Source organism: Taurulus bubalis (assembly GCF_910589615.1).
Source record: "Taurulus bubalis genome assembly, chromosome: 19".
In the NCBI taxonomy this organism is placed as follows: domain Eukaryota; kingdom Metazoa; phylum Chordata; class Actinopteri; order Perciformes; family Cottidae; genus Taurulus; species Taurulus bubalis.
In genome coordinates this window covers 21,264,765-21,291,894 of record NC_136607.1, presented here as the reverse complement: position 1 = coordinate 21,291,894, position 27,130 = coordinate 21,264,765, and the positions used below count along the sequence as shown (strand labels likewise).

The 27,130-nt window shown below is 44.9% G+C and overlaps 3 protein-coding genes across 4 annotated transcripts; 1 reads left to right on the top strand and 2 right to left on the bottom strand.

Moving 5' to 3' along the window:
* Positions 1 to 3,143: 3,143 nt before the first annotated feature.
* On the bottom strand, positions 3,144 to 6,305 carry dusp26 (dual specificity phosphatase 26; the record flags this gene model as incomplete). The annotated part of the gene is made up of 3 exons (XM_079235274.1): positions 3,144 to 3,352; positions 3,473 to 3,684; positions 6,124 to 6,305. 3 exons carry the CDS (start codon positions 6,303 to 6,305, stop codon positions 3,144 to 3,146), a joined length of 603 nt encoding a protein of 200 aa, XP_079091400.1.
* Positions 6,306 to 8,054: 1,749 nt separating this feature from the next.
* ddx56 (DEAD (Asp-Glu-Ala-Asp) box helicase 56) lies at positions 8,055 to 14,652 on the top strand (the record flags this gene model as incomplete). 2 transcript variants are annotated; one of them, XM_079235217.1, is made up of 14 exons in its annotated part: positions 8,055 to 8,111; positions 9,100 to 9,261; positions 9,350 to 9,504; positions 10,031 to 10,201; positions 10,420 to 10,510; positions 10,597 to 10,838; positions 11,745 to 11,897; positions 11,978 to 12,085; positions 12,777 to 12,871; positions 13,074 to 13,147; positions 13,238 to 13,327; positions 13,460 to 13,565; positions 13,825 to 13,928; positions 14,344 to 14,652. In XM_079235217.1, the coding sequence occupies 14 exons, from the start codon at positions 8,055 to 8,057 to the stop codon at positions 14,425 to 14,427; spliced, it is 1,692 nt and encodes a 563-aa protein (XP_079091343.1). In that variant the 3' UTR covers positions 14,428 to 14,652. The 2 variants fall into 2 exon arrangements, with proteins under 2 accessions (XP_079091343.1, XP_079091342.1); XM_079235216.1 differs by having other exon boundaries at positions 13,074 to 13,327.
* A 780-nt stretch (positions 14,653 to 15,432) lies between these two features.
* On the bottom strand, positions 15,433 to 26,539 carry aebp1a (AE binding protein 1a). The gene is made up of 19 exons (XM_079235209.1): positions 26,467 to 26,539; positions 26,292 to 26,351; positions 25,272 to 25,334; positions 24,596 to 24,655; positions 24,447 to 24,506; positions 23,355 to 23,432; positions 22,656 to 22,765; positions 21,942 to 22,081; positions 21,308 to 21,392; positions 20,115 to 20,259; positions 19,594 to 19,673; positions 18,846 to 18,969; positions 18,521 to 18,717; positions 18,236 to 18,409; positions 17,933 to 18,058; positions 17,602 to 17,848; positions 17,351 to 17,490; positions 16,752 to 16,851; positions 15,433 to 16,647 (listed from the first exon to the last, which is right to left on the bottom strand). Exons 3-19 carry the CDS (start codon positions 25,327 to 25,329, stop codon positions 16,082 to 16,084), a joined length of 2,490 nt encoding a protein of 829 aa, XP_079091335.1. The 5' UTR covers positions 25,330 to 25,334; positions 26,292 to 26,351; positions 26,467 to 26,539; the 3' UTR covers positions 15,433 to 16,081.
* Between the last annotated feature and the right edge of the window lie 591 nt (positions 26,540 to 27,130).

Here is a 27,130-nt window from a genome sequence, read left to right as displayed (position 1 = left end):
TCACGTATGAGCAAACAGTTGGCGGGAAGTTGAAGCGATGAAACCAGACAGGAAGTGGTTCCGTTAGTCTGGAGCGCTCAGACTGGACTGCTGGTTCCAGGCGGAGTCTCTTCTAACGGGCTGTAGTTTAAAGAGTTGTCTCTGCTTCTATTTTTTATCATCTATTTTTATTTTATGTATGTTTTTAGGTTGTTTCATGAACTCAGAAAAAAAGGAATTTGTTTGTACTCGAGTTCTAAACTAAATGAATAAAACTATTTAAATAAATAAATGAAAAGATAAATATACAAATAGATAATTAAATATATAGATTCATAAATAAATATGTAAGTCAAAAGAAGGATAAATAAATAATAAACTATATAAATAAATATGTAAGGAAAAAGAAGAATACATATACAAACAAAGTAAAAAGACAGATAAATAAATAAATACATTATTTTTTTCATTAATAGATAAATAAATAAATAAGTAGAAAGGTGGATAAATAAACAAATAAATAGATAGATAAATAAATAAATAGATAATTTAATAAATAAATAAAAAAGTATTTATCGTCGCCGTTAGCAGTGGATCCACGGACGACTGAAGAAAATGTAAAAAAACAAACATTGTAAAGCTTTTTTCCCAGAGATTTCCAAGTGGATTTGTGGACATTAATAAACGTGAGTCTCGTGTCCGTGTTCCGGTTTGAAAGAGTTATGACTCTTTATCTTCGCCCGCTTCGTTCCTTTCAGACATGTCCTGTGATTCTCCACCTGGAGCGCCAACCCCGTCCCCATGGGCTCAAGTCTCCAGTGGACTTCACACAAGGCATCCAATAAAAAAGCCAAGAATGATCATTTAAAAAACGCTGGATTGAAACATCGAACGTGAACAAAACACGACGACACCACTGTGAAACAACGACCATCCGGCTGCCTGCTGGCTGAGACTCGGGCTGCGAGCCTACGACCAGAGACCCGGGCTGCGAGCCCACGACCAGAGACCCGGGCTGCGAGCCCGCGACCAGAGACCCGGGCTGCGAGCCTGCGACCAGAGACCCGGGCTACGAGCCCACGACCAGAGACCTGGGCTACGAGCCCACAACCAGAGAACCGGGCTACGAGCCTATGACCAGAGAACCGGGCTACGAGCCTACGACCAGAGACCCGGGCTACGAGCCCACGACCAGAGAACCGGGCTACGAGCCTATGATCAGAGACTCGGGCTACGAGTCTATGACCAGAGAACCGGGCTGCGAGCCCACGACCAGAGACCTGGGCTACGAGCCCACGACCAGAGAACCGGACTGCGAGCCTACGACCAGAGACCCGGGCTGCGAGTCTATGACCAGAGACCCGGGCTACGAGCCCACGACCAGAGAACCGGGCTACGAGCCCACGACCAGAGAACCAGGCTACGAGCCCACGACCAGAGAACCAGGCTACGAGCCCACGACCAGAGAACCGGACTGCGAGCCCATGACCAGAAACCCGGGCTACGAGCCTACGAGCTGAGACCCGGGCTACGAGCCTACGAGCAGAGACCCGGGCTACGAGCCCACGAGCAGAGACCCGGGCTACGAGCCCACGACCAGAGACTTCTGGGCTCTTAGTGACGCTGAATGCTCAGAAGTAAGTGGAGGGAAGACCTGCGGAGACGTGAACTACGGGGAAGAACCGCTGAGACGAGATCTCTGATTACAAAAGACTAGAATAAAGCACGGGCCTCGAACCCAGACCCTGCAGGTAACCTGATTGTACTGGTAGCACTAAGCTAAGCTGCTATCTCCATTTAAACCTGCTATTGGTCTGTGGTTGAATCCTGAACACTGTCAGTCACTTTAACTCTTTATTTCTCCTGGAGACCAGGATGTGTTACAGGACCCGCTGGAGGGAAGGAGGGCCGGAGAACCAGAACCAGAACCAGAACCAGGACCAGGACCCGCTGGAGGGAAGGAGGGCCGGAGAACCAGAACCAGGACCAGAACCAGGACCAGGACCCGCTGGACGGAAGGAGGACCGGAGAACCAGAACCAGGACCAGGACCAGGACCAGGACTGAAGGGGTCAGACTGTCAGGACCCGAATCCTGTTAAATGAGAGGTTTTCTGAAGGGACCCTGGTGCTCAGAGACACTACCGCTTTAGTCCACAGGGGGCGCCAGAACCAACGGGAATAAGCCGGGGATAAGCTGAGTTCAAGTGACTGACAGTTTGCAGGATTTTATATATGTATTTATATATATATATATATATATATATATATATATATATATATATATATATATATATATGTACTGTATATATACTGTATATATATATATTGTATATATATATATATGATTTAATCTTCTTCCAGTGTTATATTTTCCTCGTTTAAAGACCTTTGAACCCTCGACACGTTTAGTTTGTTTAATTTCCTGAAACAAGAACAGAAGCACCGGAGGTGAGACTTCCTCTCTGCAGCGTTTGTTCTTCTCTGTGAAACATCCGGAATGCTCTGAAGTTTGATTACAAAAGAGGCGAGAGTTCCTCGCCTGTTGAGCCTGTGACCTTTAAGGTCACAGGCTGTTTGTGATAAACAGGTTTTATGTAATAAACAGGTTTTATGTAATAAACTGGTTGTTTGTAATAAACTGGTTGTTTGTGACCAGTAGAACGGACTCGACTCGACTTGAACGACATGAAACAGCGTCGAGTCTTAAAGGAAATCACTGAGTTCCAATCCGTGTTGTTTCAGAGGCTCAAACAGAAATAAACAACAACAGGACATTACCAAAGAAGAAGAAAAACAAGTTACATAAATAAGTAAAAAGACAGATAAATAAAAAATAAAGAAATAACCAAATACGTAACCAAATAAAAAGGTAAATAAATAGATAAACAAATAAATGAATGAATAAATAAAGAGACGGATGAATAATTATATAAACAAATACATAAATAAAAAATAAACTAAAAAAATTACAAATTAAAAGATAGATACAAAACCAAAAACATAACTAAATAAATATAAACAAATAAGTAAAAAGACGGATGAATTAAAAATAAATAAATAACCAAATACATAACTCAATAAAAAGATAAGTAAATAAAAAAAAACCCTGCACCTCAGCGTGTGTGTGTGTGTGTGTGTGTGTGTGTGTGTGTGTGTAGCGTCCTCAGCTCGGTGTCGTCCTCCGGCTCTCCCTCAGGATGCCGTCCAGCCCGTTGAGCTGCCGCAGGAAGCCCCGGTTGGGGACGACGCCCCGGTGGTCCTTCACGGTCCTGATGGCCTCCACCAGCGTGAGGTTCTGCCGGATCATCAGGTAGGCCAGAACCAGCGTGGCGGAGCGGCTCACGCCCACCGCGCAGTGGACCAGCACCGTGCCTGCAGGGCATGAAGGGCAAGCTGCTGTGAGGCGGCATCCTTCTTTAAATCCTTAACATTTCTATAGTTTTCTGACCCGCTGCTGCACTTGAAGTCCTGTGTTTCTAGACCTGCGCTCACCTCCCCCCGTCAGCGCTTTGTGGATGAACTCGGCCGCCGGGTAGAAGTTGACGCTCATGTCGAAGCTCGGCGAGTCGTGAGCCTCGATGCCGTGGTAGGTGACGCTCATGCCGGCGTAGTTCTCGGCTCCGCCGCGCCACTTGCTCTGGGCGCAGTTGAGGATGTGAGTGATGCCCAGTTTGGCCAGCTCACGGCGGTCTGACGCAATGTCTCTGCAGAGAGGAAGAGGAGGAGGAAGAGGAGGAGGAAGAGGAGCCGGTATCAAAGGGCTGTCTCCACGAGTCAGTGTGATTTATATCATGTCTTAAAGCTTAATGCGACCCCTCTGGTTGTATAGAAGTATATGCTTCATGTGTTAAAGCTGCATTCTCTCTGCTGACCACCAGGAGGCGACTCCTCTGGTTGTATAGAAGTATATGCTTCATGTGTTAAAGCTGCATTCTCTCTCCTGACCACCAGGGGGTGACTCCTCTGGTTGTATAGAAGTATATGCTTCATGTGTTAAAGCTGCATTCTCTCTCCTGACCACCAGGGGGTGACTCCTCTGGTTGTATAGAAGTATATGCTTCATGTGTTGAAGCTGCATTCTCTCTGCTGACCACTAGGAGGCGACTCCTCTGGTTGTATAGAAGTCTAAGTTCATGTGATAAAGCTGCTTTCTCTCTAGATGTAGATTTACTGTAAATTAAGCCAGAATACTTTTACGTACACTTATTCTGGTTCTTTGCTCTCATGAGATCATCTCTTTCCCGCCGTTTTAAGCCCCGCCCCCTCACTCACTCACCTGCTCAGTCATGAACTAAACCGGTTCATTCGTCTCGTTTAGTTTCCTCAGACTGAACCCGTCTTCAGGCTCTGAGTTCGTCTCGTGCATACTTGTAAAAATGGAGTTACTTCACTTGAATATTTCCATTTTTTGCCATTTTATACTTATTTGACAGATTCCGATGAACACTAAATATAGATATTCAACATGTATTGTAATATATTTTTACAGATTAAAATATTATATTAAATAATTAAGCAGAGCTCCATCTTTACCAGCTGCAACATTAAAGCGATCAACACATGAATGCATCAATAATAATAATAAGTCATTCTGCACCGTGAGTACTTTTACTTTTGGTACTTTCAGTATCTGAGTGAGTTGTACTTGCAGCAGTACTTCTACATGTAGTACTGCTACTTTACTTCAGTAACAGGTCAGAGAGCTCCTCAGGTGTTCATGTGTACAGGTGTTTTTGTGTTCATGTGTTCATGTGTACAGGTGTTCATGTGTACATGTGTTCATGTGTTCATGTGTTCATGTGTACAGGTGTTTTTGTGTTCATGTGTACAGGTGTTCATGTGTACAGGTGTTTTGTGTTCATGTGTTCATGTGTACAGGTGTTTTTGTGTTCATGTGTTCATGTGTACAGGTGTCCATGTGTACATGTGTTCATGTGTACAGGTGTTCATGTGTACATGTGTACATGTGTTCATGTGTTCATGTGTACAGGTGTTTTTGTGTTCATGTGTACATGTGTTCATGTGTACAGGTGTTCATGTGTACAGGTGTTCATGTGTACATGTGTTCAGGTGTTCATGTGTACAGGTGTTCATGTGTTCATGTGTACAGGTGTTCATGTGTACAGGTGTTCATGTGTACATGTGTTCAGGTGTTCATGTGTACAGGTGTTCATGTGTACAGGTGTTCATGTGTTCATGTGTACAGGTGTTCATGTGTACAGGTGTTCATGTGTACATGTGTTCAGGTGTTCATGTGTTCATGTGTACAGGTGTTCATGTGTTCATGTGTACAGGTGTTCATGTGTACAGGTGTTCATGTGTACAGGTGTTCATGTGTACAGGTGTTCATGTGTTCATGTGTTCATGTGTACATGTCTTCATGTGTACAGGTGTTCATGTGTTCATGTGTACATGTGTTCATGTGTACAGGTGTTCATGTGTACAGGTGTACAGGTGTTCATGTGTACAGGTGTTCAGGTGTTCATGTGTACAGGTGTTCATGTGTTCATGTGTACAGGTGTTCATGTGTACAGGTGTTCATGTGTTCATGTGTACAGGTGTTCATGTGTTCATGTGTTCATGTGTACAGGTGTTCATGTGTTCATGTGTACAGGTGTTCATGTGTACAGGTGTTCATGCGTTCATGTGTACAGGTGTTCATGTGTACAGGTGTTCATGTGTTCATGTGTACAGGTGTTCATGTGTACAGGTGTTCATGTGTTCATGTGTACAGGTGTTCATGTGTACAGGTGTTCATGTGTACATGTGTTCATGTGTACATGTGTTCATGTGTTCATGTGTACAGGTGTTCATGTGTACAGGTGTTCATGCGTTCATGTGTACAGGTGTTCATGTGTACAGGTGTTCATGTGTTCATGTGTACAGGTGTTCATGTGTTCATGTGTACAGGTGTTCATGTGTACAGGTGTTCATGTGTTCATGTGTACAGGTGTTCATGTGTACAGGTGTTCATGTGTTCATGTGTACAGGTGTTCATGTGTTCATGTGTACAGGTGTTCATGTGTTAATGTTTACAGGTGTTCATGTGTTCATGTGTACAGGTGTTCATGTGTTCATGTGTACAGGTGTTCATGTGTTCATGTGTACAGGTGTTCATGTGTTCATGTGTACAGGTAACTCACTGGTCCCCGATGTAGAGCCGCGGCCACACCTGGTCCGCGTGGTTGCAGGCCGTCTTCCCGGTGCAGAGCAGCCGCTCCAGCTCGGACACCGTCGGCGTCGGGGAGGCGCGCTGCTCCGAGTCCTTCCGGCTCGGAGACCTGGAGCTGCTGCGGGACCTGGAGAACCGGGACATGAAGGCCATTCAGGCTGAGAGGAGAGGGGGGGGGGGGGGGGAGAAGATAAATAAACCGAGCGGTCCATCCATGAAACGTCAAGGCGATGAGGAATAAAACACGAGACGCCTGGAGGAGAATAAACCTCTGAAGGGAAATCACGCTATTCATAACGCTTATGTTATAACATAAAAAACGTTATGATGAGATCACTGTCGTTATGTAACAGATGAATATATATTATTAACCTGTGGCTTTGTGGGGATGCTCGGCTGCTCGCCTCTGAGGCTGAACATCCTCTGAGAGCTTTCCCTCCATGTTGTTTGTTTACCTGTTGTTGTTGTTGTTGTTGTTGTCGTGTTGCTCCGCGGTCAGTGCTGCTGCGCGGCCATGTTGCCTCTGCGCTGCGGGAGGAGACGCGGCGCGCCTCCAGCTGCAGACATCTTCTCCTCAACAAGTCCGCACCACGTGACTCCACGGACCCGGGGCCACGCGCATGCCCGTGTGCGTGCGTGCGCGCGCGCGTGCATGAATACAGTGTTGCTGTTGTTGTTGTTGTGTTTCAGTTCTGCTGAATATGATCATGGTGCTTTTCATATTTAATTGTTAATAAGGAGCCATTGTGACGTTTTCATTGTTGGTGTTTTGTCGCCATCTTGCGGTCAAATGAGGGAAATCAGGGAGAAAAATAAAAACAATCAACAAAGTATTCAGATCTCTGCTGGAGTAAAAGTACTAATACCTCACTGTGAGAATACCCTGTTACCCTGTTGTGTCCGCACAAACAGTTATACTACAGTTATACTATACATATACTTTATTCATCCCCAAGGGGAATGTGTTTGTGGAAGCAAGCAGACATTTAAGAAAATTAAATAAGCAAAAAGCAAAAATGCAAAGTATATGAAGTGTGTGCATAAATATAGAATATACAGTGAAGGGATGTTGATGATTCACTTTTCGGAGGATCTGGCCAGGGGTGATTTACTATACATTTATTATATATGCTATTGATAGTTTATTATGATTGTTGCATTAATGTAAAAGCAGATAGTTGGTTGAGTTAGAGCTCATGTTAAAATATTAACTAATGATTACTTTCTATTATGGATTCATCTTCTGATAACTTATAAATAGTATTATGTTACAATTATAACAATATTTTTTAAACGGTGTTCACATTTTTAATTAACGTTTTTGCACAAAAAAATGACAAACAAGTTCATCATTTTTTCTTTCATAAGATCTTTGTATGTTTTGTGTGGACAAACTATTTTGTAAAGAGATAAAGCTGTAAAATAGTAGTGTGTTTAAAAGGTACACGTTGTTTCCCATTGAAATGGAATGAATGAATGAATATATACATTTGTTGTCGGAGTAGCAGCAACTTACTTACAAACACAAAATGAAATATAAAAACATATTATGAGATATATATAAAAATAAAAATAAAATAGCTGGGATGAAATATATGTACAGCTTTTTTTTTGCAGAGAGTATTCATTTAGGAAATTAAACTAAACTTTAACAATAGATCAGTGCAATAATGCAAAGTATGAATGTGTAGTGTACATGAAGGGTTTAAAGTGGAATGGGGAAAAAAAAGGACCTAGTACCTAATTTAATTTAATTTAATTTAATTTTAGTTTAGTTGTATTTTATTTTTTCAGACGAAAACATTGAGCCGCCCACTGGAAACACGGCGCTTTAGAGGAGGGACCTGAAGGCAGCATGACGTAGTATTCCTGCGACGCACGTGTGAGCAGAGAGGCGCAGACATGGCGGCGGAGCGGCTTCAGTTCCACGAGATGGGCTTAGACGACCGTCTTCTAAAGGTAACGGTACACGTTTAGAAAAGGGTTGAAGAGCTAAACCCGGAGGAAAGTGTCGTAAACACTCGTCTCGTGTGACGTAAACCAAAATACAGAGGTGTCGTGAACATGCACGTGAAGCTACTTTACGATAAACAACCTGGTTTTATTATCTCCACAGTGAAGATTTATCTTTATATCATTTAAAGCTTTGGTTTTACTCTACCACAAGTTAAAGAAAATACTTTGAAGTATAAAGTACTACATGTACCTCTGAGATGTAGTACAGTAAAAACTATTACATGTACCTCCGAGATGTAGTACAGTAACAAGTACTGTATGTACTTCTGAGATGTATTACAGTAACAAGTACTATATGTACCTCTGAGATGTAGCAAGTACTATATGTACCTCTGAGATATAGTACAATGTTTACCTCTGAGATATAGTACAATGTTTACCTCTGAGATGTAGTACAGTAGCAAGTACTATATGTAGTACAGTAACAAGTACTATATGTACCTCTGAGATGTAGTACTATATTTACCTCTGAGATGTAGTACAGTAGCAAGTACTATATGTAGTACAGTAACAAGTACTATATGTACCTCTGAGATGTAGTACTATATTTACCTCTGAGATGTAGTACAGTAACAAGTACTATATGTAGTACAGTAACAAGTACTATGTTTACCTCTGAGATGTAGTACGGTAACAAGTACTATGTTTACCTCTGAGATGTAGTACAGTAGAAGTATAAAGGAGCATAACATGGAAGTACTAGTACACGTATGCAAACGTTTTCTAAAATACAGTATTTGAAAAATACTTGTTAACAGTGCACGTACTTTATGAGGAAACTTTATGAGGATAAGTGTCACTAAAATAATGTGTACTCCAAAGTATTTATACACGGAGAAGAAGTTACATTTCATTTATTTGCCGTCCATCTTTAAAAGAACAATAGAAACGTTGTTCTTGTCATTGATGTGTGAGCGTTGTCTCCCGGCAGGCGGTGGCAGACCTGGGCTGGTCCCAGCCCACGCTGATCCAGGAGAAGGCCGTCCCGCTGGCGCTGGAGGGGAAGGACCTGCTGGCCCGCGCTCGCACCGGGTCCGGCAAGACGGCCGCCTACGCCATCCCCGTCATCCAGCGCGTCCTGGCCTCCAAGCAGGTGAGGCCGACACCGGAGGGGCGGCCGGCGGGGCCTCGTCCGGCCCACCGCTCACTCTTTGTTTGTTTGTTGTTGTTGTTGTCTTCAGAGCGTTCGGGAGCAGGACGTCAGAGCTCTGGTTCTGGTTCCAACCAAAGAGCTGGGTCAGCAGGTCCAGGCCATGATGAGGCAGCTCACAGCGTTCTGCTCCAGAGACGTCCGGGTGGCCGACATCACCGGGAAAGCTGACCTGTCTGCACAGAGGTCAGTCAACATATATATATATATATATATATATATATATATATATATATATATATTCATTCATTCAGGGTTCTTACGTCATGGAAAACCTGGAAAAGTCATGGAAGTTTAAAATGGTTATTTCCAGGCCTGGAAAAGTCCGTGAAAAAAATAAATAAAAAAAGTTTACTAAAAGTCATGTAAATGTGTTATATTCATGTGTTCATGTAAATGTGTTATATTCATGTGTTCATGACGTTCATTTACGCTGAGTTTGAAATAATGAATATGCTTTTAAAAGAAAGACTCAAAATATCAGCAGGCATACATACAGGCATCTATATAAATGTTTATTCTTTTAATCAAACTATTGTTATTCATTTGAGTCATTTAAGGTTTACTGTATGCTTTTTGTTCTCATTGTTAGTTTAAATACTACATTTACTCACTTTTTACTGTTTACTCCCAGACTTCACTAAATGTTTGTCATGACATTTGGTTTAAAGTCATGGAAAAGTCTATTATATATTGTTGTTGTGTTGAACAGACCCGTCCTGATGGAGAAGCCAGACGTGGTTGTTGGGACGCCGTCCCGCGTCCTCGCTCACCTCAACGCCCAGAACCTGGTGCTGAGTTCGTCTCTGGAGATGCTGGTGGTGGACGAGGCCGACCTGCTGTTCTCCTTCGGCTTTGAGGCCGATCTGAAGAGCCTGTTGTGGTGAGTCGCCCCCTGGTGGCCAGGAGAGAGAATGCAGCTTTAACACATGAAGCATAGACTTCTATACAACCAGAGGAGTCGCCCCCTGGTGGTCAGGAGAGAGAATGCAGCTTTAACACATGAAGCATAGACTTCTATACAAACAGAGGAGGTCCCCCTGGTGGTCAGGAGAGAGAATGCAGCTTTAACACATGAAGCTTTCTCTCTGTGTTTTTCAGTCATTTGCCGAAGATCTACCAGTCCTTCCTGATGTCAGCCACATTCACCGAGGACGTGCAGGCCCTGAAGGAGCTGCTTCTGCACAACCCCGTAACGTCTCTTTAAGAGGAGTCAGCTGATCGTCCGCCGGGTCGTGGTCTCGGTTCTGTCCTCACTCCTGTATCCGTGTCCCTCAGGTGGTCCTGAAGCTGCAGGGCTCTCAGCTGCCCGACAGCAGCCAGCTGCAGCAGTACAGCATCAAATGCGAGGAGGAGGACAAGTTCCTGCTGGTCTACACGCTGCTGAAGCTGCGCCTGGTCCAGGGGAAGACGCTGGTCTTTGTGGGCGCGGTGGACCGGAGCTACCGGCTCAAACTGTTCCTGGAGCAGTTCGGTATTCCCTCCTGCGTCCTCAACTCGGAGCTGCCGGTCCAGTCCAGGTGAGAGAAGAGACCGGGGTCTAGTCCTGGTCCTCTAGACCTCATGTAGTCCTGGTCCTCTAGACCTCATGTAGTCCTGGTCCTCTAGACCTCATGTAGTCCTGGTCCTCTATAGACCTCATGTAGTCCTGGTCCTCTAGACCTCATGTAGTCCTGGTCCTCTATAGACCTCATGTAGTCCTGGTCCTCTATAGACCTCATGTAGTCCTGGTCCTCTAGACCTCATGTAGTCCTGGTCCTCTAGACCTCATGTAGTCCTGGTCCTCTATAGACCTCATGTAGTCCTGGTCCTCTATAGACCTCATGTAGTCCTGGTCCTCTATAGACCTCATGTAGTCCTGGTCCTCTATAGACCTCAGTCTAGTCCTGGTCCTCTATAGACCTCATGTAGTCCTGGTCCTCTATAGACCTCATGTAGTCCTGGTCCTCTATAGACCTCATGTAGTCCTGGTCCTCTACAGACCTCAGTCTAGTCCTGGTCCTCTATAGACCTCATCTAGTCCTGGTCCTCTATAGACCTCATGTAGTCCTGGTCCTCTATAGACCTCATGTAGTCCTGGTCCTCTATAGACCTCATGTAGTCCTGGTCCTCTACAGACCTCAGTCTAGTCCTGGTCCTCTATAGACCTCATCTAGTCCTGGTCCTCTATAGACCTCATGTAGTCCTGGTCCTCTATAGACCTCATGTAGTCCTGGTCCTCTATAGACCTCATGTAGTCCTGGTCCTCTATAGACCTCTACATGGTTCTATAGAGTTCTGCTCCAGTAGAAAGAGGTTTTCTAAATGGACCCTGGTCCTCAGACACTACCTCTCTAGTCCACAGGGGGCGCCAGAACACCACCACATGAAAGCTCCTGTAGAACGTGTGTGTCTGAACGTAACATTCAGAACCCGGTTCCCTGCAGGTGTCACATCATCACGCAGTTCAACCAGGGCTTCTACGACTACATCATCGCCACCGACGAGGAGAGTCTGGCCGACCCGGCTGCTGCGGCGCCGACGGCGAGCAAAGGGAAGAAGAAGAAGAGCGCGGAGAGAGGAAGAGGAGGAGGAGGAGGGTGAGTCTTTCTTTCTTGGAAGCTGTTTTCAGAACGTTGAAAACACGGATCCTGAGCACTGAAGTCCTCTTGTGTTAAAGGGACAAAGAGTACGGCGTCTCCAGAGGCGTCGACTTCCAGAACGTGGCCAACGTCATCAACTTTGACTTCCCGCTGAGCGCAGACTCATACATTCACCGAGTGGGGAGGTGAGTCCAGATTCATCCATTCACTCGTTCACAGCTCATCCATTCTGTCTGAGGACCGCATGCTGATGAACAAATATAGAAGCACTTTATGATAACTACACTATTTAGCATTAGTAAACACTTATTAGTTCATCCACTAGTAACTACTGAATGAATCATGAATTTCATTAAACACGTTAATAAAACATGTTAACATGTCTAACATTAGTGCATATCTAATTCATTACATGTATAAATAAATGACAATTAAATCATTTTTTTAATCATTTACTAACACTTTATAAATGGTCTAATTAATCATCTATAAGTCATTAATACTTCATTTATAAATGAGGAATCCATCATTTATAAAATATGAAAACTCCATCATGAAACTCATAATAATCAAACTTATTAATCAAGAATAAAACATTTATAACTGTTTATGAAATACATACTAATGAGTTCATGTTGGAACAAAGCTTCATAAATGATGAATAAAGTGTTTACTCATATTTACTAATGATGAATAGTGTGTAGTTATGATAAAGTGCTACTATATATATATATATATATATATATATATATATATATATATATATATATATATATATATATATATATATATATATATATATATATATATATATATATATATATATTTTTATATATTTATTTATTTTTATTTTTAAATATTACATTTTCCTTGCAGAACGGCGAGAGCCGACAACCCCGGCACCGCTCTGTCCTTCATCGCTCACACAGAGTTCAGTTTGCTGGAGGAGGTGGAGGAGGCGCTCACTGGAGGTGAGTACACTGAATATATATATATATATATATATATATATATATATATTATTCATCTTTACGTCTTTGCTCTCTTTCCCGTCAGTTGGTTTATTTGACGTGAAACGCTGAATGAGGATCTAAACCTCTCAGCTCAACATGTGTTCATGCGGCCATGTGTTCATGTATTCATGTGTTCATGTGTTCATGCGTGTCGCTCTAGATAACGCCGCCTCGGGGCTGAACCCCTACCAGTTCAAGATGGAGGAGATCGAAGGCTTCCGGTACAGATGCAGGGTGAGTGTTCACGCTGGAAGAGATGACGGTGATGACGGTGGTGATGAAGATGATGATGATGATGATGATGATGATGATGATTGTGTGCAGGACGCCATGCGCTCCGTGACGAAGCAGGCGGTGAAGGAGGCCAGACTGAAGGAGATCAAACAGGAGCTGCTCAACTCAGAGAAGCTCAAGGTGTGTGTGTGTGTGTGTGTGTGTGTGTGTGTGTGTGTGTGTGTGTGTGTGTGTGTGTGTGTGTGTGTGTGTGTGTGTGTGTGTGTGTGTGTGTTATATATTTGTTTCATGACGCCGTCTCTTCTGCCTCAGACGTATTTCGAGGACAACCCCAGAGACCTGCAGCTGCTCCGACACGACAAAGACCTCCACCCGGCCGTCGTCAAGCCTCACCTGAGGAACGTCCCCGAGTACCTCAGTGAGTACGCCGAAATACTCTGAAAAGTACCACGAGTAGAAGTACTCATGCAGAATCGTATACACGTTATTTTTGGTTTTAATGACCTGAATCTGCAAAGTAACTAAATCTGTCAAATAAATGCCGTTATACAATGTTCACTTCCAGAATGTAGCGGCGTAGAAGTATAAAGTACCATGAAACCTTTTTGAATGTGTACTTGAGTAAAAGTACTTGGAGTTGCGTCCGTCATTCCTAACTCTTCGTCGTCGTCCTTCAGTCCCGGAGACGCTGAAGGGCGCCATGAACCCGCTGGCCACCCGGAGGAGGAAGAAGAAGAAGCTCGGCTCCAAGGCGGCGGGCGTCGGGAAGAGCAGCTTCAAGGTGAGCGGGTGACCCTGAAGGCCTCACGCAGCGCACTGCGCCCCCTGCTGGCGGCAGGAGAGAGTCTGGGTTTACTGGTTCTGAATTCTCCTAAACGAGGTTAGCATAGATGCTGCACTAGCATCATATCTATCGAAATGGAGAGTATTTTTTGATGGAGAAGATTTGGTTTGAGTTTGATTGACAGACGGTTCATCCAATCACCTGCCAAGTATTATTTTTAAAGTCCCGCCCCTTTTCCAAACGGCTTCCAATGAGGTTTTCTCAGATGGTTCTGTGTCGCAAAGCTTTAAACAACCTTTTACAAGCCTGAGGAGATGAACCACAGCTGCAGCCCAGTCGTCTGCTTTCATAGGTTCTCCAGAGAATGAAGTGCATGTTTTAAACCGTAACGATGGGTTCGGTTCTCCTGCAGAAGAACATCCCGGGGAAGAACCCTCTGAGGAGCTTCCGGTACAGCGGCGGGAGGAACCAGAAGGGCAAAGCCGGCCCGTCGTAGCCGCAGAACCCCGTGAACGAGCGTCAGGATGGACCCGTGGACCCGGCAGAGACTTTCACCGGTGGCTCGATTCCGACACGAACCGAACGGACTCCGAACGCGGACTTACTTTTGAGAACGAGAGGAAAATGTAAGAAACGTCAGTTTGAAGTTGCAAATCCAAACATACAGTATCTGTATTCTCTTACTTCTGTTGTGGAAACGTTGAAAATGTTTTGTTAAAATAAAGTGATTTCTTCTTGAAAAGTGGAGTTTTTTTGTGTCGTCATTGTAGAGCGACAAAGATGGTTAACATCTGAGGTTCTGTAGGCTGGTTAAGTTAAGCTTAAGTTAAGCTTAAGTTAAACTAGCAGGGTTCTTACGTCATGGAAAACCTGGAAAAATCATTGGAGTTTTAAAATGGTTATTTCAGGCCTGGAAAAGTCCGTGAAAAAAATAAAATCCAAAAGTTTAGTAAAAGTCATGTAAATGTGTTATATTCATGTGTTCATGTAAATGTGTTATATTCATGTAAATGTGTTATATTCATGTGTTCATGTCGTTCATTTACGCTGAGTTTGAAATAATGAATATGCTTTTAAAAGAGACTCAAAATATAAGCAGGCATACATACAGACATCTATATAATGTTTATTCTTTTAATCAAACTATTGTCTCATTTATTTGAGTCATTTAAGGTTTACTGTATGCTTTGTGTTCTCATTGTTAGTTTAAATACTACATTTACTCACTTTTTACTGTTTACACCCAGATTTCACTAAATGTTTGTCATGACATTTGGTTTAAAGTCATGAACCCGTTGGTCAGAATGTGTATGAACCCTGACTTAAATTAAACTTAAATTAAGCTTTAAACCTTAATTTAGGTCGCCCCCTGGTGGTCAGGAGAGAGAATGCATCTTTAACACATGAAGCATAGACTTCTATACAACCAGAGGAGAGAGAATGCAGAGATAATATTCTCTTAAAGCCAAATAATACACAGACTAAGGTCATTTTATAAAAACACTTTCATTTTAATCAAATGCGGCAGTACATTAAATCAGTTTAACTGAAGCCAGCAATCGCACTGTAAAGCCGTTAAAGAATCATAACGATATACATTTGTAATGCAGGAGTATCTGATATGTTTGTGTCGTAACAAGCTGCGTGTTTCTTTGAGCCGCTCACGTCTATCGTCTCTGCTCAGCAGAAGCTTTCTATTCCAGATCAATTCTGTGAAGAATCTTCCTAAAAAACTACATTTCTCTTCCGGGACGTTTCCTTTAAAGTCACACATGAAGAGAAGAGAAGCGGCGCCTGATGTTCCACTTTTACATAGTTTGTGTCCCGGCATCGAACCGTCAAACATGGGAGAGAACGGCGTCGACGTGGGATTCACTGGTGATGAAGACGAGTCACGGGGTGATGAAGACGAGTCACGGGGTGATGAAGATGAGTCGCGTGTTCGGTTATGTGGAATATGAGCGGCTGCATATGAACGGGATTATGTGTGGAATATTGTCTTTTTCAGATAAACGGCAAAAAACAGAATATTTGGTGAATCATGGTCAATGTTTACCCAACGAGTTCAAACCCTGTGTGTGTGTGTGTGTGTGTGTGTGTGTGTGTGTGTGTGTGTGTGTGTGTGTGTGTGAGTGTGTGTGTGTGTGAGATCAGTCGATGGTGTATTCGAAGGGGTAGTCCTGTGTGGGCGCCGACTCAAAGGCGACGCTATCGAACGGGTTCTCCGTCACCCAACCGTCCACCGGGAACCAGGAGTCGTACCAGGAAGTGGTGCTCTGGGGTGTTGTTGTGGTTGTTGTTGTTGTTGTGGTTGTGGTGGTTGTTGTTGTAGTCGGTGTGGTGCTAAACCCGGCTCTTAACCTCTGCTGACGCAGCCGGCGTAGACGCATGATCCGGAGCCTCCGGAGTCGCTCGGCGTTCTGCGCGGCGGCGTGACTGTCCACGGTGGGCGGTGCCGCCGCCGCCGGGCCGCTGGCCGCCGGCGTCGTCTTCGGCGCGACCGCTTTGGGCACCAGCCGGATGGGCCTCTTGCCGTGGAGCGACATGATCTGCTTGATGCGGTCCCAGTTGGACTTGGCCAAGGTGAAGCTGCAGGAGGTGGCGCCGGAGTCGTAGCCCACCATGCACAGCCGGGTCTGAGGGGTGTAGCCGTCGGCCTTGGCGGTCACCCGGAACTCCCCGGGGTTCAGCAGACGCCAGTAATCACCGCCGGCAGCTGGAGCGGGTTCAGGGAAAACAGTTCGGAGATGAAAGTCTGGACCAAGAAAAAAGTAATTATTATCAAATGCACAGAATCTTTGTTGGCTTAACCCGATTTACCGGTTTTCACGTCATGCCGGATTCCCTCCACAGACACGGTGGCGTTAGGCAGCGGGTTTCCCTCCACGTCTCTCACCACACCTTTTATCCCACGATGCACCTGCACAGGAAACTATTACTAGTCCTCCAGTTACAACCACCGAATAGAGCTGTAGCGAGACGTAGTCATTTTCTATAGACTTCTATACAACCAGAGGAACCTCTGGTTGTCAGAGAGAATGCAGCTTTAACACATGAAGCATAGACTTCTATACAACCAGAGGAGTCGCTCCCCGGTGGACACGAGAGAGAATGCAGCTTTAACACATGAAGCATAGACTTCTATACAACCAGAGGAGTCAACTCCTGGTTGTCAGATATAATGCAGCTTTTAACACAAAGCATATACTTCTATACAACCAGAGGAGTCACTCCCTGGTGGTCAGGAGAGAGAATGCAGCAATAACACATGAAGCATAGACTTCTATACAACCAGAGGAGTCACCTCCTGGTTGTCAGAGAGAATGAAGCTTTAACACATGAAGCATAGACTTCTATACAACCAGAGGAGTCGCTCCCCGGTGGTCAGCAGAGAGAATGCAGCTTTAACACGCTCTCACTTGTTCGATGAAGGACAGCAGAGACTCGCGGTTGTTCTCCCACTCAAGAGGCAGTTCACTCTCATGGGGGAACTTGTCGCAGCCCAAGAAGACGGACAGCTCGAAGCAGTTGGTGTGCAGGTAGCTGAAGTCATTCATACCTGTGGGACAGGAACAGGATGAGCTCACTCACACCTGGTGGTGTCCGATCATCATCATTCTAGTTTTTCATTCAGCACTCCTTCCTTTCTTTGCCTTCTTCCAACACTTACTGCCCACCACTGGATCCCAGCTCGCCCTGTTGGTGATGCCCTGAGCCCCGGTGACGTCGTCTCCGTGGCACGAGCCCCGGTAGGTCTCCGTCATGGTCAGGTGGCTGTGGGCGTACGCCATGGCCAACCATCGGAACATGGCGTCGTCCGCCGTCTCCCTCAGAGACCCCTCGTTCTGCCGCTGGATGCGAGCCCACGTCTCCTCGTTCATATCGCCGTTGCCTCTCCAACGGCGGCTATCGGTTGACTTAAACAAAGGGATCATGAAAATGAATCTCTTAATATCTGGCTGATGAGATCATCGATGTGCTTCATTTGGTTCTAGGCTTACAGCATCTGACTGGCGCTGCATGTCGAAAGGGTACGCGACCAGTTTTTCTCCTCCTTGTAAATTCGCTCCGAGCACAAACGGGGTGCGCTCCATCCAGGAGATGATGGACTTCGTCTCCGTAGCGAGCTGAAAGCAGGAAGCAGAGAAAGGTCTGAACGTCGGCGCATCGTGTTGGATCAGAAGTGGTGAACATTTGGAGGATCAACCCTCTGAACCACAAGCAGCCCGTCACATTGCCGATTGTTTCAAGATAACTTGCTTTTCAATCCCACCGGTGGGTCTTGGGGTTAAAAACTAACTCACAGAGCCATTGAGGGAGTTCTCTGGGAGTGGGATGTGATGGTTGGGCACGATGCGAGGGACCCAGCCTCTGTCCTCGGCTCCCCACAGGATGCTGTTGAGGTCCGGGAAGTTCTGGAAGATGTCGTAACCTTCTTCGGTCCAGTGGCCCAGAGCCCAGTTCCCCATCTCCGAGCCCTGGAGGACGAGAAGGAGGGCCACATTAAAGAGGGCTGGAAATGTGCAAAAAGTGGATTCAAGACGCTACGGCTACGTAAGCGCTGTGCGGCCGAATCGTGCCCATTGTACCATCTCGTAGGCCAGCTCGTAAGCGTCGGGGTTGAGCGACGGCACCAGGTGTATTCTCACTCCGTCCACCAGGCGGCGCACCCTGGGGTTGTCGTCTTTGTACTCCTTGCACAGAAACTGCATCAGCAGGAGGAGGAGCTCTCGACCCAGCGCCTCGTTACCGTGGAGGCCGGCTGTGTACCGAAATTCAGGCTCACCTGGTGGCAGCGGGGAACGGAAAAACACACAATAGCACACATTAGGACAGGTGGCGGTTTGGCGGTTTGGCGGTTTGGCGGTTCGTCGGCGGCTCCGTGAGTTCTTCAGCCGTCGGTCGGTCTCGTACCTGTCTCGTGCTCTCCGGGGTTGTCGGAGATCTCCATGGCGTACATCTTCAGTCCCTTATAGCTTTTACCAACGTTGTAGATTCTGGTGATGTTGGGACACTCTTCGTTTATCACCTTCATCATCTGGAAGAGAAACAAAAACATCAGTTCTCTACAGTTTATCATATTTCAGAATCATGCGACAACCTCCGGTTCTGAAGAGTGAAGTCTATGCTTCATGTGTTAAAGCTGCATTCTCTCTACTGACCACCAAGGGGAGACTCCTCTGGTTGTATAGAAGTCTATGCTTCATGTGTTAAAGCTGCATTCTCTCTCCTGACCACCAGGAGGTGACTCCTCTGGTTGTATAGAAGTCTATGCTTCATGTGTTATAGCTGCATTCTCTCTACTAACCATCAGGCGGCGACTCCTCTGGTTGTATAGAAGTCTATGCTTCATGTGTTAAAGCTGCATTCTCTCTCTCTTGACCACCAGGAGGTGACTCCTCTGGTTGTATAGAAGTCTATGCTTCATGTGTTAAAGCTGCATTCTCTCTCCTGACCACCAGGAGGTGACTCCTCTGGTTGTATAGAAGTCTATGCTTCATGTGTTAAAGCTGCATTCTCTCTCCTGACCACCAGGAGGCGACTCCTCTGGTTGTATAGAAGTCTATGCTTCATGTGTCAAATCTCCGAACTCAAGGCTTCATAACTTCCAATCCGTCGTGACGGCTACGTCTTCTCCTCATAAACAGAACTGAAAACAGACCTGTCTCATCTCCTTGTAGTTGTGGTGTCTGAAGTCCAGCTCGTCTGATGGGATGACTTCGTTCTCACTGCGGTAGCTGCCTGAAAGAAGCAACATGCTAATACTTGACTGGGTTTGATTTTGTGCTCACACTGTGCATCTTTCTTGTGTGAAGCGGCTCCATATGGGAAATAACCAGATTGTCAAAATGTACAGTATTTTAGTAAATGTACTCGATTACAGCGTTACACCAAATTCTGTGACCTGATTATGATTTTATAAAAAGCAGAAAATGTAAAATACTTGTGAAAATTTGTATGCAAGCACTGTGCTGGAGGAAATGTACGTATGACTTCACACCACCGGGAAATGGTGGAAAGTCGGTTATGTAACCGATGAAGTTGTGAAATGGACTTTTAGTTTTGGCAGAGTCTTTCCCTCCAGTGGAGGATGACATATTCCTGTCAGGAATGAAAACGCTGTGACTCATGAAACTCCCCAGAAGCCTTGGAGAAGGGACCGGCGGGTCTGGATCTACTCACTGGGGAGCTGGCAGGCCAGGATCTCGGCTCGAAGGCACAAGCTGCCGTTCCAGCTCTGAGGCAGGATGCGGATGTAGCGCGCCACCACAGGCGCCGAGAACTCCCCCAACACCGGCGTGTCCTTGTCCACGTTCGCATAGAACAACTGCAGGAGAGGACGGACGGCAGCGCTGTCATTGGTTTACTAAACAACACACACAATACAAGACGTAGAGCAGCACAGAGACGAGGATGTGTCGCATCAGAACCGACCGGGTCCCTTATGCAGCCATAAGACCAGTTACATGAAACCAGTTCCACCCTAGGGTCCCCTTATTAGGGTCCCCTGCTCATATGACCTTGATATGAAAACCAGACCCTATTGTCCTTGATCTTTAATGAATCAGCGTCTGACACGCTCTCAGAAGAGTCTGAGGACCAATGAGATCGCAGGATCTCGGAAAGCCCCAAAAAAGCAAAAGAAGACTCTCGGAATCGCTTCGCAATTTTGAGACTGGTCAGAAAGATCTGAGCTGAAATCCACCGTTGGAAGACTTATGAAGGTTTTAGTGAAACGTTATAATCGCTAAGTCATTTTAAGGAGTTTATGGAATTATTAAAACTTAACGATCTTTAAAAAAAAAGTAAAACCACAGTCTCTCATCAGAAGGGTTACGGTACTTCAGCAATTACATGAATTCAATCGGAAATGTGGATGAGGAAAAAGGATCTGCAGGATTTAATCATTGTTTTTAATAACAATTTTCTCTGTGAGTAAGTTACAGAAGGGTTCAAGCGGTTCTTGAGCGGTATCATAGTGAGGAGGTTTTGCTCTTGGCATCACGAGACCTGTATCGCATTCCTGGAGCCGATCCCATCTGACTTTGGGCTAAAGCGAGTCCACAAGTCACCAGGGCTCACACCCACGCCTATGGGGCAATTTAGAGTCATCAATCAACCCGAGCTGCATGTCTTTGGACTGCGGGAGGAACCGGAGAACCCGGAGAGAACCCACGCTGCCACGAGGGGAGAACGTGTAAACTCAATGGAACCCCGGGTCCCTCTTTGCTACGAGACACCTTCAGTACTGCAGCTGGACAAAGACCCAGGACTGTAATACCCGTCAGTGATAGAGGATGTTAATAAGCGGAGCGCTTTGCTTTTCCTCTTTTCCCTTTCAGTCGTGATCTATCGGCTGAAGACGGCGTTCTCACCCATTCGGCGTAGCCGTCGTGAAGCGTCGTCCAGTCCCGGCTGTCGTTGCTGAAGGCCACAAAGTAGGAGGACACGAAGTCCTCTCTAGGGAGAAAACAGGGACTCATTATTCCATATTTAGTTTTGTTTTCGATCCACTTTGCTTCTGTAATCCTGCAAGTTTCCTCTATTTGTGACGAATACATGACTATCTTTAGCTCCCTCGTCTTGTTTCATCTTAATGAACCGCTGTTCACTTCCTGCTCGGCGTCAAGCAGCAGAGACTCAGTTAGAGACCGGCTGTGGACTTGAAGGAGGAGGAGACCAAACACAGAGCAAAAAGACTATTCTACGCCATTATTCTGTGCTGACAACAATAATGATAATAATATCAATGTTTTAAAAATCATGTTGTTCCTATTTAACTGTGTGTCTTTGTTGTGTTGTCAGTGTTTGTTGTGTTGCCCCCTACTGGCCAAAACAATATGACAATTGAAGACTCCAATTATCACGTTTGACTTAGACTAAAACATGATAAAACATCTCCTCCTCATCATTTTGACTTTTCAGTCCCAGCATGTCCTCCTTTGTCTTTCCTTCCTGCAGGAATGAACTCCCACAGCTGCGTGAAGCAGAAAGCAGCTCCAGACTCACAGCTGCTCTGAGTTCCTCCCCTGCGTGACGACCCCGGTGAACTCCACCTCCCGGCGGGCGTCGACCTCGAACCAGTGGTTGCGCTCCTCCGACTCTGCGCACCAGGCGCCGCCGAACATGTCGTCGTCGTTGCCGGAGCCCTGGAGCCAAACGCAGGGAATCTTATCGTCACAGAGCAGCGGTTCTCAAATGGTGGGGCGCGACCCTCTAGTGGGGGCGCGGAGGTATTGCAGGTGGGGCGCGAGGGAGATTTATTTTTATCTAATCCTCTATTAATCCCACAGTGGGGAAATTATTCTCTACATTTTACCATCTTTAGTGATTAAGGAGCAGTGAGCTGCTGTGAAGCTCTGAGGCTTCAGGGTCTTTTCAAGGACACTTCAAGGACACTTCAACATGAACTATGAGAACAGGGATGAACCGCTACCTTGTGGTTTCAGGACAACCTCTCTCCACATGAATATGATAGCTTCACATAGTACAAAAGTACAAAGTACACAGACATAAAACGTCATTAATAAATACATGGAGACATGCTGTACTTTCATGGAAATGTTCACCTTACGTTAACAGGTTAGCTTGCGCGACGGCCAAGAGTCTTGGCGTTTTGCCAAAACCAAAACAGCAAAAAGCTTATCTGACGGTGAGGCGTGAACATTTGTCTTCCTCCAAAGTGAGGCGTGACAGAAGCTGTGGACCCTCTGAGGCGTCTACCTGCATGTTGAGTCGTCCCCTCGATGCCGCGAAGCCGTGGTGGGACTGGGAGGAAGCCAGCAGCTGGTCGTTCTCCACGCGGTGGGACTCCAGGCCCAGAGGAGGGCATTCTGGGGGAAACAGAGCGGAGGTTTGCTTCTCTCGTGGCGTCCCTCAGGGAGCAGCTGGCAGCAACATTTCTTTCTTTTTAACGAGGCGCAGTTAAACTTCTTGTTAAAGACGATGTCGCAGTAAAAGAAGAAGCCGAGTAGATTAACAAATGTATTAACAAAAAGTGGTGGAAGAAGTTTTCAGAGCTTTTACTTAAAGTAGAACCATGTGGAAATACTCCACGACGAAAGTCCTGCATTCAAAACCTCAATGAAGTACAAGTGTTCTCAGATAAATATACTTTACAGAAAAAGTATTGATTGATCATGAAATTACTATTGTGCTTCTGCTGCATTAATGTGCATGTTAACTCCTGTATGTTGGCTAAAAGTACTATGTACTTCTCAGATGTAGTAAAGTTAAAAGTACTATATGTACTTCTGATATGTAGTACAGTAAAGAGTACTACATGTACCTCTGATATGTAGTACAGTAAAAAGTACTATATTTACCTCTGAGGTGTTTAAGTATAAAGTAGCAGAACATATAAACACTCCATATAAAGTACCTCCTCTTTGTGTTTAAGTACAACAGTCCAGGAGTTCTTACTCTTGAGCTCCACGGGAACGGAGACCTGCTTCAGCCGCTCCTCTTCCTCTTCCTCCCAGCTCTTCCTCAGCCGCTCGGCTTCTCGCGTGAAGAGAAAACAAGTCGTGAGTCAGAGAGCAGAACCTGGCGCTCCATCAAGCTCTTCACATGTTCTCCGGCTGCTCCTTGGTCTCCTCACACATTCCTCAACACGCCTTCAAGGTCAGAGCGGTCAGAGAACACGCCTTCAAGGTCACAGCGGTCAGAGGTCACGCCTTCAAGGTCAGAGCGGTCAGAGAACACGCCTTCAAGGTCACAGCGGTCAGAGGTCACACCTTCAAGGTCACAGCGGTCAGAGAACACGCCTTCAAGGTCACAGCGGTCAGAGGTCACGCCTTCAAGGTCAGAGCGGTCAGAGGCCACGCCTTCAAGGTCACAGCGGTCAGAGAACACGCCTTCAAGGTCACAGCGGTCAGAGGTCACGCCTTCAAGGTCACAGCGGTCAGAGGCCACGCCTTCAAGGTCAGAGCGGTCAGAGGTCACGCCTTCAAGGTCAGAGAGGTCAGAGGTCACGCGTTTGAGGGCGTTGGTGCATTTTTGTGACTTTACTTTCAACACCTTTTGCACATCTTTTCTTCTCTTATTAAAATACATTTGCCACTTTTATTTTGAAAAATATGGACTTGTTTTAATCTGTTATTTACCACATTTATCTATTATTGCACCGTCTTTATTGTTTTTATTATATTGTGTATTGTTTTATTCTATGTTTATTGTTATGCACCTTTCTGTTCAACGTAGCTGGCAATTGAACAATTCTGATTATGTTTTCTTATCTCCATCATTCATAACAAACCAATTGAATTAAGGATAAAAGAAGAATCTGGTGTTATTCTATATTTTTCTGATTATAGATTTACTCAATACGGCCATTGTTTCTTTTTACGGAAGATGTGAAAAACACAAACATATATTAATGTCTCAGTGATAAAATAGCTGCTCGCTGTCGTCATAATAAAACAAACAAGAGGAAGTAGTGCGTTTGTTTGGGACTACTTTCAGCGGCGGATTAATCCACACGATATCCAGACAATGTATAAATACAATAGAAACCTTTCTCTGCCTTTTCTTTTCGGGCTCTCTCCTCCTCCTCCTCCTGCTTCTTGGCGGCCACTGTGAAGGAGAACCAGAGACTCATCTCAATGCAACGATCAATAAGCGGTCGGGTTATTGATCAGAAGTTATGGCGCTGATGGACGTACAGTCGGCGTAATCGTACTCTTCATACCAGGGAACCTCGAATGGGACGGAGGTTGTTTCCTCTGAAACACAAGAGATCACAGACGCCTCTATTACGTCGGTATGAGGCTAGAAATAACATTATTATATTATTATATATTATTCTGGTAGTGACTTAAACCAAAATGACTTTAAAACTATGAAAAGACAACACTTGTGTTATATTACGAAAGACGATACATCAAAATCATTAGTACATTTTCTCCAGCCCTGTAGAGATAATATCTCCTGTAGATATGACTACATCAACAAAATATCTGAACACAGTTAAACACAAACATATAAAAGACACATCAACAACACAATGAAGAAGAAAATATACACAAATGAGCAAACATGAATACGCCGGTAAATATGTATAGTTTGTTAAAAGTAGATGTTATTATTTTAACAAATTAAAAAAAGTTGGTTAACTTTAAAATCAAAGATAATTTAACAATACAAATCTTTATTTTTAAATGATCTATAAATGCATTAAGCTCCGTTTAATCTGCTTCATGAAATTATACAAATATGAGAAGCATCATTTTTATAATAATGTTAAAAAACAATTTACCACTTTTATCCAGTACATAACATTGTTTTGCACTTTTTGCCATTCAAACGTTTATGATCCATAACGTATGAACTGAATGGTACCTGGTATATACATGATGACCTCAGTGGTCGTAGCTTGTTTGTTGTATCGACGACGCATCAAATCTGTGAGGAACACGGCATATATACTGTATTATTAAACGTTCTAACATTATTATTATATCATAACAGAGGTGCATCGTCAACATAGAGGAAAACAATCTGCTTTAACTAAATCTTCCTCTTTGCGTTCCATAAAGTATTTATTTAGCCAAAAGTCTCTTTCTTTGCTTCTTGAACTCTTTTTAGAACCAAATTTTTAGGCCTCCGCTCAAAAATGTCATAGTTGTACTAAAGAGTATATCTCTGCAACCACAAGGTCTATTTGAATAATGTTGGTGTCATAACAAAGGGAACACTGGTCAGATTTGTCCAGATGTGTAAATATCAGTAAATATATTTCTGTTTAAGAATAAATGAAGATGGCACACAGCTCAAATTCAATTGTTTCAGGTTCGTAAAAAGAAAAAGAAACCTTTTATGATGAGTATCTCATTGGAATGATGCAGCTGAAAGGTTTACACATCTAACCAATCACAGCCCAATATGTGAACATTCTCTCTGCAGAGCTGGACTTTGATGAAGCGAAGCAAAGTTAGAGAGTTTCTGGTAAAGACAGTTTAGGCGAAGTCTGCAAAATAGCCATTTTGGCACAATGTGTGCCATTTGAATTTTCTCACGTACCAAACTCTATATTTCACTCGTATATCACTAATGCTGTTCAAACATCACAATACAGCAGTAACAGAAACGATGCCGAACCAAAATAATACTCTGTGCTATTATTATTCTGACTCTGCAAGCAACTTAAGTTATTAAATTAATGTAGAGCAGTAAAAAGTACAATATCTTCCTCTGAGATGCAGTGGAATACAGGTATAAAGTAGCAGAAAAGTACTTCAAAGATGTACTTGCTACACACTTTATCAGGGTTATGATGTGTCTCTGCTCTTTTCTGACATAAATGACCTCGACTTTATTTCAGTATTTTGTGAACGAGCTCTAAAAACCGGTTCGTCTCACCCAGGTCCGGCTCCACGGGCTCGTCCACTGCAGGTCCGTTTGGGCTCCCGGGTCGAATCACTGAGGATCAAAGTTCAATAGTTAAACAACCAACTTCTGTACGGAGAATATTCTCTGGTTCCCTCTGAGAAGCTTGAGTAGTAATACTAATAATAATACTAATAATAATACGTACACGTTCCCCAGCCCAGTTGGAGCAGCAGCCGCTCCTCTTCCTCGTCCAGAGAAGGACTCTTGATGTCAGGCGGCGCCGCGGTCTCGATGTCGGTCACCGGCGTGGTCGTTGCCGTGGTCGTCGCCGCGGTCACCGCCTGTGGTTTCTTGGTGGCTTTGGGCGCCTTCGGCTTCTTGGTGGGCTTCGGGGCTTTGGGCTTCTTGGTGGGCTTCGGGGCTTTGGGCTTCTTGGTGGCTTTGGGGCCTTTCTGCTTCTTTGCTTTGGCTTCCTTCTCCGCTGCTTTCTTTGCTCTGGCTTCAGAGAGGCGAGGGCAGAAGACGAGAAACATTCAGCCGTGAAGCCACATCTCCACACGGTCTCCTGGAGCGTTGCATGAAGTTTTACTCTCGTCTTTTTGTGAGCACAGACGACTTCACAGCAAGTCTGACTGTCGCTGCACAACAAGCTCCAGCTGGGACACGTGAACCAGCAGGAGACGGTTCTCAGAGATAAAGACTGGAGGCCGTTGCCAAAGAGCTAGCGGTCCCCAGTGTCTCCTTTGAAAGGCAATACTCACAGAGTGCATGAAGGAATGTTGCATACGATGATCTGAGAGAGAGGAAGGTCAAGTCCTCTCCGTCAAATCTATTTCATTACAGTCACTCAACATTGTTGGGAAATACAC